The sequence below is a fragment of the Medicago sativa genome, chromosome 5 (assembly GCF_051527215.1).
Source record: "Medicago sativa cultivar Bolivia chromosome 5, Bolivia_mono, whole genome shotgun sequence".
Lineage (NCBI taxonomy): Eukaryota > Viridiplantae > Streptophyta > Magnoliopsida > Fabales > Fabaceae > Medicago > Medicago sativa.
In genome coordinates, this window is record NC_140753.1 from 43,536,754 (window position 1) to 43,546,245 (window position 9,492).

A 9,492-nucleotide genomic window follows, 5' to 3' on the forward strand; every position below is an offset into this window, starting at 1 on the left:
CAGAGTCCACGTAAGTTTTGTCTTCTTCTGTGAATTGTCCCTATCAAAGGATCTGATGGAGCCACTCTTTTGACTTCTTTTGTCTACGTGTGAAAACAGACAAATGACCTCAAGAACAAAAGGAATGCAACAGATAATTCTACTTTCAGCAAAGGAAATTCAAATGAATATTCAACGGAATTATCCATATCAGGCAAAGGTCCAACGTTCTTGATTGAAGCTTCTCAACGGCTCTATTTGCGCTGACACTCTTCTCCAACGTCTCTCAAATGACTGCCTATATAAGAAATTAAAGATCTGAAGAAGATTAACAAGACTCTGCTATTTTACTGTTTCATTACTCTGTCAAATCTTATAGCACAAAACACTTAGGACTTTTGTATTCAAGTTTGTATCTTAGAAATCCTAAAAAGTCTGTTCATTTGTTCAGTTTACACTACCATTGTTAAATCCAGTGTAAGAACAAATTGATTTGTGTTTACTTTGTTAAAATTTAGAAAGTCTTTCGCTTGCGTGCTTGAGCATATAAGTCTCTTGGTGAAACCTTAAGCATTTAGGAAGTCTCAATTAGTTGTGATTGAGCAAGGGGAAGTCTCTTGGAGTTGTCCTTGAGCAAGGAATTCTTTAGGTAGTGACCTAGAACAAGAAAGCCTTTAGGTAGTGACATAGAGCAAGGAAGTCTTTAGATAGTGACCTAAAGCAAGGAAGTCTTAAGCAGTCGTGCTTGAGCAAGGAAGTCTCTTAGAATGGTCGTAGAGCAATTTGTAGTCCAATGTAATTATAGTGAAATCCCTTGGAAGTGCAAGGGGACGACTACTCCTGTGTTGAGGAAGGAACCAACATAAAATTGCTTTGTGTCTACTTTCTCTCTGAGTCAGAATCTACATACCTTAGATTTTGACCAGTTTATAAACACCAAGAAATGGAAACCATAAAAAGCAACCACAATTCAACCTCCTTTCTTGTGTTTTTCTTACCTTCATAACCATTTAAAAAATCACTTTTTACGTCCATTTGAATTTTTTTTATGCCTTTATGTGATGTGTATGAAATAAGAATTCATATAGTTTCCAGTCTTGCTACAAGAGCATAACTTTCATCATATTCAATGTCTTCTTGCTAATTGTAACCTTGTGCAACTTATTCGGCTTTATTGAGTTACTTTTCCTTCTTCGTCTAGTTTATTGAACACCTATCTAGTACCAATGATAGTTAGAGTTTGAGAACTTTGTACTAATGTCCAAAATTCTTTTTTCTTAAATTGTGATAATTCTTCTTTCATAGCTTCAACCCACGAGTTTTCAATAATTGCGTCATTTATCGATTTTGGTTCAATTTATGATATCATGTCCATATCATTATTTTGGTTCCACGGTCTTGGAGGAGTTTGAAGAGAGTTTTCATTTGAAGGATTTTGAGAAGAATTACCATCTTCTTTGTGTTGATTCAGTTTGAATTTGTTCTTCCTCCTCATCAAGGATTTTTCTCTTGTTTTCAAGTTCTTCAAATTCATGAACTTTATATGCATGCTTTCTTCTACAATTCTTGTTCTTAAGGTGTAGACTATGTAACCTTTAGATGTTGTAGAGTATCTTGAAAATATATATATAGGTTTGGCTGATTTTGATTCAAATTTGCATAGATGGTCTTTGTTGTGCAAAACATAACAATAACATCGAAAGATGTGAAAATAAGAAATGTTTAACTTTCTTCCATTCCAAAGTTCATACGAGGTTTTGTTTAAAACTTTTCTTATTGAAACCCTGTTTAAGATATAGAAAGATGTGTTGATGACTTCTGCTCAAAAATAATTTTCAACATTCGACTCATTTAAAATAGTTCTTGCCATTTTTTGCAATGTTCTATTTTGTTATTCAGCAATGATAAATGAACACAACATATCAAACACAATACAGACACCATAGTATAAAATACAGTATTTATACATTAATTATTATTTTTTCTTTTATTTTTTCCCTCTTTCTCTCTCTTCTCTCCCTCCCCCACTACTTTCTTTTTCTTTCATCTCCCAGACTCCCACCACAGCTCCTCTCTCTTCATCCATCGGCCGCCGTCGTTTCACACCTCCACCTTCTTCTCAGGTCACACCACCGCCGCCACCTAAGCTTCATCTATCTAATCTATCACTCACTGCAACTCTGTGACGAATGTCTCACCGGCTCCGGCGACCATTATCCGGCGCCATTCATTGGCGACGAGGTACCTCGCAACGGTGGCTGGATCTCTGGTCGTTTAAGATCCGGTCGTTTATGTCATCTCAGATCCGTTTGTTGCTTTGCTCCAGCCATCTCTATCCACAGTCTCTACTCTGATTCTATTTCCATGTCAGTTTGTGATGTGAATTTTACCTTGCAAATCTGTGTTGTCACTGTTTTGTGGAGGAGGGAAAGATAAAGGAAGGTGGTGTTACAGAGAAGAGAAGTTAGAGTGAGAAGGGGGAAATTACAGTACAAGGAGGAAGAAGAAGACAGAAAATGACAAAATTACCCATCTAATTAAAGTTAAAATGACAAGATTACCCATGGTGTCTATACTGTGTCAAGAAATATGTGTTCATTTATCATTTCTGTTTGTTATTTTATTTCTACAACTCCATTTTTTGACGTGTTATAAGACAGAAAAAATTATAAGATATTCCATTATAATCAAAGAAATGTTTAAAGGATAAGTTTTTAAATTCTCCAATGTGATCACTTCTAATAGAGATGATATTGATTTCTTTCTCATTTCAAACTTTTTGCAAAAAGTTTGAAAGACTTCAGAAGAGTCATTTATGGCTATTAAAAATAAGGGTTAATAGACCTTTACCCTCCTATAATATATGCCACTTTTGGTTTTCCCTTTGTAAATTTTTTTTTTGTTTTAGAATACCCCCCTAGGCCAGCTGACTGTGCATTTTCGCTGAGGTGGCATGTTGAGCCACCTTTTTCTGATGACGTGGCACGCTGACTGTATAATTACTTTTATTTTTTATTTTTTTAATTAGGTACACGTGGCATTTGTGTTTTTTTAATAAAAAATCTTAATAAATTCTAGAAAAATTAATAAAAATGAAAAAAAATCTGAAAAAATACGGAATTTTTTTTAAAAATCTGGAAAAATTAATAAAAATAAAAAATGATTAAAAAAATAAAATAATCTGATAAAATGAAAAATAATGAAAATTTTTTGAAAAATTAATAAAAATAAAAAATGATTAAAAAAATCTGGTAAAATGAAATAATGAAAAAATTAATAAAAATAAAATCCGGAAAAGATTAATATATATCAAAAATTTTTAAAAATTAATATATTTAGAAAAAAAAATCATATATCCAGAATTTTTTCAATAAAGGAAAAATGGAAAAAATTGATATTTTTTTTTCAAAAGTAAGAAGTTTTATTTTAATCTTTTTTTATAATTTTTCGAAAATTTCAAGATTGATCATTTTCACAAAAAATTTATCTTTTTCGAAAATTCATATTTTTTTATTTTTTTTTCAAAAATTTAGTTTTTGTAAATATGATTAATCTTTTTTCAAAAATTTCAAGATTGATCATTTTCAAAAATTTGAAGATTAATCATATTTATAAAAATCATGTCCGAATAACAGGATACAATGTATATTGATTGACACCGGTATATAAATCATGTTATACGGTTGAATGACAAGTACTTTCCGAAAAAAAATATGAATTTTTTTCATTTTTCCGGTATTGAAAAAAATCTGGAAATATGAATTTTTCGAAATTTATTAATTTTTTCCAGAATGTTTTCATTTTTTTAGTTTTTCCAGATTTTATTTTTCATTTTTAAAATTTTCCAGATTTTTGTTTTCATTTTTATTAATTTTTCCAATTTTTTTAAATTTTTTTGGTATTTTTTTATTTTTTTTATTTGTTAAGAATTTTTTTCGTTTTTTATTTTTTTTAAAATAAATTTTAAAAAAAATATTTTTTTAATTAAAAATAATAATTTTTTATTAAAAAAATTAGAAATGCCACGTGTACCTAATTAAAAAATAAAAATAATTATACAGTCAGCGTGCCACATCATAAAAAAAAAGGGGACGCAACACGCCACCTCAGTGAAAATGCACAGTCAGCTGACCTATGGGGGTATTCTAAAACAAAAAAAATTTACAAGAACCAAATCTGACAAAAAAAATTTACAGGGGGAAAATCAAAAGTGGCCTATATTACAAGGGGTAAAAGTCTATTAACCCTAAAAATAAAACCCTTTGCGAGATTGAGGTGAATGCCAAGGAGGCACATGCTGAAAATTCCGATTTGCATTATGAATATCTGCTGGCAAAGATGGAACAAGATGAAACCCTTATCAAGAAGAACCACTTACAGGAGGCATGAAGGGGGATACAATCCCTTTTTGACCTGTAATATTTGTTGTATTCGGTCCATTATGTAATTCACTTAAAGTGTTTAATTGACCATTTAACATTGAGGTGGCAGATCCAAAAATTATTTATGATATTAATTATGATTATTTACACATATTTTCTTTTCTTGTTTTCGAATTCAAATATATTAATTTCACAAATAAAAATTTCATCAACAACATTATAAATTTTGTAATCATTTGATTTAATTACAAACTAAGATTGAATAATACACATGAATTCTAGGTTTGAGAGTTGTGAATTTTGACTCATCAGGTTAACATTAAACGTCTAGATACATAGTTGTTAACTGAGACTGATGAATAGAGGATAACAATTCAAATATTTTATGATTGAATATTTTATGACTACTAATTAGTTATAAACATCAAACTTAAATACCATCAAAGATATTTGACCTATAAATAATACTATAATATTTTATTTTATTTTATGGGTTGGATATAAGAGGGTGTTTATGGGGTGGGTATATGGGTACAAGGGGTTGTCTATTAAACACGTTAGTGTAATATCAATGTTCCTTTTTTAATAATTATAGTGGTAAATTTTGTATTAAACAAATGATATATCATGTTGCCAAACAAATGATATAGTCGTGTACTTTTTCATGTCTCATATATAAGCAGACAATAATTTTTTAGATTCATTTAATAACATATGTATATGACCTATAATATAAATCAGATACCTAAGTTATTGATCCAAATATTAAAATAGAATATTTGTCTACGCATACATTATTGACAACACGTGCTTAGAATATAGTGTTATAAAAGATCCAACTGTGGGACTCTAATTCAGCACAAATAATAATAGCATTGAATCCTTCCTGTTTCAAGTTCAGTACACAAGTGTAATCCTTGAGACAATGGAGGAAATCAACAACCGAGCAATGAAAGTATCATCAATCAGCAGCTGGTTATCTGATTTGGTAAGAAAATCAAAAGGCAGTTATTCATCTTTCCTGTTTTCCAAATTCAAAGATGGTTGATTATTAATTAATTCTTTTGCCATTAATTAAGTTAAATGTAAGCTAAGTGAAGCTTATAATCTTATGCTATTTTTTTATTTTTTTTTGCAGGAAATGGACGAATACAATATATTTGCTGAGGAATGCAACCTGAATTTTCTTGATGCAGATGTGGGAGGGTTTCTTTCAGATGACATAGCTAATGTATTTCAAGAACAAAACAAACAATTGGGGTCCATTTCCACAAATGATCTTAGCAAGTCATTCATTCATGAAACAATTGATAATGGTGACAAAATCAATGAATCTCTTTCACCAAATATTTCAAAAGAGAATGAAACAATATCAGTGTCTCCAACCGAATTGGAAAACATGAATCACTCAACAGAAACATCAAAAGGGTCATTGGAAAATGAAAAGTTTGAAACAAAAACCTCAAAAAGCAAAAGGCCTCGTGCTCATGGAAAGGATCACATCATGGCTGAGAGAAATCGAAGAGAGAAACTCACCCAGAGCTTCATTGCTCTTGCAGCTCTTGTTCCTAACCTTAAAAAGGTATGTTATGTAATTTTCACTTACCCTATTAGCTAACTCTTAGAATCATCAATTATCAATCAATCACTTCATCGATAAATACATGTTGCACCAATTCATATATGTCATATGTAAGATTTTGATCACTAATATCTTTAGATGTTTAAAAGTTTATATTTTGAAATATTTAGGGAGACAAATCGAATATCTTATATATTAACATTTCTCTTTACATATGATCAAAGTATGTTATATGAATAAGAAATGATATTTGAACATCCATTTTTTTTGACAACTTTTGTGATAATTTTCTCTCTCATACTCATATTATTTTTTACTTTATCTCTTTATTGCCTTGGTTTTCGTGCAATTTTTTTTTGTGTAAATTATGGTTGTCATATAAGTTGTCAACCAAATAGTTGTTCAAATAACACTCCTCTATATAAACAATATACATAGTAAAACTTTGACAAATAATTATGAGCGGAGAGAGTACAAATATAAGAAAATTAATTACATATTTAATACATTCTTATTTTTCTTTAAAATAAGAAAAATCAATTTTATTTAAGGACAAATCTATCATTTAACATTATTATTTCTAACTCTTTATTATTTTTCTTTTAGATGGACAAGTTATCTGTACTAATTGACACTATCAAATACTTGAAAGAGCTTAAAAACCGTTTGGAAGTTGTGGAAAAAAAGTCACCGACCAAACCATGCATATGCAGCGATGAAGATTCGTCATCATGTGAGGATAACATTGAATGTGTTGTTGCTTCACCATTTCAAGTGGAAGCAAGAGTGTTAGGAAAACAAGTGTTGATTCGGTTCCAATGCAAGGAGCACAAGGGGCTTCTGGTTAAAATTATGGTCGAAATTCAAAAATTTCAACTATTTGTTGTCAATAACAGTGTCTTACCCTTTGGAGATTCTACACTCGACATTACCATCATTGCTCAGGTAGCTACCTATCACAATTTTTTTTTAATTGTTATTATCTTATAATAAGTAGTTTATTCTAAGTTGTTTTATACAATAATTGCGTGATATATTTATTTTGTTTTCTTTTGATTTTGGTCTTTTTTCTCCATGAAATTTACCCTTGTATCTAATATTAATCATATATTATTTTATAGTTGGGTGAAGGGTACAACCTGAGCATAAAGGAACTTGTGAAGAACGTACGCATGGCATTGTTGAAGTTTACGTCATCATAATATGAACATGAGCACGGTCAAGTGTTGTTATGGAGCTGCCGATTAACAAAAGTCACAAATATTTTCGGGTTTTCCTTATTGTTGTACAATTTTGTTCGACAAATGTGTGAACTTTGGATGCTCTCATTTTAAAAATTTAATTATTTATAATTTTCAGTTGAAATAAACATCTTCGGCATGATAATACAAATCTCTGTTTTGTTTTACTGACAAAACAATTATATATATTAGTATTTTTTTCTCTTTTGTTAGAACTCAAATTCGGGACCTTTTAACTTCTTAGCTCTTTTAGATAAAAAAAATTGAACTATATATACTTGATAAATAACTCGGGACCTCTAATTCAAGTTAAGAAGTTGGATCTCCAATTAAACATCTTCGTTCTGACATGAAGATGTAAATCTCTGTTTTTATAAGGCATTGAATCTCTATCCAAGTTAAAAAAAATATTTATAATTTTCTTAAATTGTTGAAATAAACATCTTCGTTCTAACATGAAGATGCAGATCTCTGTTTTTTTAATGTCAACTATTAATTTGTTAATTATCATGTTAGTATTTTTTCTTTGTTAGGACTCGAACCCAAGACCTTTAACTCCTTAACTCTTAAATTGAACTATATATATTAGACAAATATCTCATAACCTCTACTTCAAGTTAAGAATTTGGTTCTCTATTCAAGCCATGAGTGAATGGTTTCTCAATTGAACTATATATATTATTGAGAAATCATTCACTGCTTGATTTGAAATGTTAAACACATCAAAATTAGATCTTGTAACTACAATTGTAATGATATTTGCACAATCTTTTTTTTCTCTTTTTTTATTTGTCAAAAACAATGAGAGAGAGAGAGAGAGAGAGAGAGAGAGAGAGAGAGAGAGAGAGAGAGAGAGAGAGAGAGAGAGAGAGAGAGAGAGAGAGAGAGAGAGAGAGAGAGAATGAGTATGAGAGATAATGTTGTCCAAAAGTAATCACAAAATACAATTAAGTATATTTCTCCCAAGCTAATTAGTGAGGATTGGTGTACGATGTAGAAAGAGTTATATTGTGTTTCACTAATGCTTGATAGCACGACATAATGGCATATGCACGAATGCACACGACATTTCTCAAACCGTTTGATGAAATGTTTTTCATTTTATTAATTATTTATTCTATGCCACTTTTTTTTGCCATCCACATGATTTGTGTATCATGTATTGTCGTGGGGTAAAGAGTCGTGATGTATAGCACTTCTCATTGTGTTTGGTATATTGAAATGAAAAATGCTAAAAGGTACGACACATATTTTCGTGGGCAGCGCACGACTGCATTACTACTTGCCATTAATAACTTCCTCTCTTATTAACTTATCAAAAATACTACCAAATTTGCTTACCGTCTCTTTATATATTATTATTGTTGCCAATTTTATTTTAATTGAAAATAATTAAACATATTACAAATAATTTTTATTTTTATCTTATCTTAAAAAAAATTATTTTATTTTATATTTAACAACCACTTCAAACGTTAATTTAATATTTCAACTAACATTGCAGTCTACTGTAGAGAAGATCTTGTGACTTAAAAATATTTATAAAAATGAACCATTTTTTTGAAGAGATTCTTATAATATTCTAAACATTTTTGTAAAAACACATTCAAAATTTAAATGATACCCATGACCTGACTTAAAAGCAACGACTCAAAGTGTGGGTTGTAAAACTTTTACAAACTAAAAGTTGTAGCAACATTTTAGAGAGACTAAAATGAAAAGTTGAAATATTTATAGGGATTAAAATCATATTTATTTATTGGGTTAATATATGTTTACCCCCTGTATATTAGTGAATTCCGGTTTACCCCCTGTAAAAAAAAATTGTTTAAATTCCAACCTTTTAATTTGAAGATTTTTGGTTTTGGACCTTCATGAATTTTGACCGTACAAAATCAATGATATGGCAGGGGGTAACCTAAAATATCGATGATATGGCAGGGGGTAAACTGAAATTTTCTCAAATTACAAGGGGCAAAAGTACCTTAAATTTTGTAATTTAATGCCATGAAGGTCCAAAATAAAAAAATCTTCAAATTACAGGGTTGGAATCTAAACAATTTTGGTGTAAACCGGAAATCGCTAATATTACAGGGGGTAAACATATTAACCCTTATTTATTTTAATACTACCTTCGTCCCTAATTATACGACCCTTTTGAAAAAAATATGTCCCTTTTTATAAGACCCTTTGGTATTTCCAATTACTTCAATTATTTCTTTACCAACATACCCTTATTTATTTTGCATATCTTTTTTTTCAATCAACAATAAATATTATATTGAAAACATAAATTAACTCTCTCTCT

The 9,492-nt window shown here is 29.8% G+C and overlaps 1 protein-coding gene across 1 annotated transcript; it reads left to right on the forward strand.

Moving 5' to 3' along the window:
* The first annotated feature begins 5,223 nt into the window (after positions 1 to 5,223).
* Positions 5,224 to 7,360, forward strand: LOC146922291 (transcription factor bHLH19-like). The gene is made up of 4 exons (XM_085710823.1): positions 5,224 to 5,349; positions 5,500 to 5,943; positions 6,550 to 6,888; positions 7,065 to 7,360. Exons 1-4 carry the CDS (start codon positions 5,287 to 5,289, stop codon positions 7,143 to 7,145), a joined length of 927 nt encoding a protein of 308 aa, XP_085566949.1. The 5' UTR covers positions 5,224 to 5,286; the 3' UTR covers positions 7,146 to 7,360.
* The last annotated feature ends 2,132 nt before the right edge of the window (positions 7,361 to 9,492 follow it).

Coding starts and splice junctions, on each gene's coding strand:
- LOC146922291 (XM_085710823.1), top strand. CDS start 5,287: ATGGAGGAAATCAACAACCGAGCAATGAAAGTATCATCAATCAGCAGC. Junction 5,350..5,499: donor GCAGCTGGTTATCTGATTTG/GTAAGAAAATCA, acceptor TTTTTTTTGCAG/GAAATGGACGAATACAATAT. Junction 6,889..7,064: donor ACATTACCATCATTGCTCAG/GTAGCTACCTAT, acceptor ATTATTTTATAG/TTGGGTGAAGGGTACAACCT.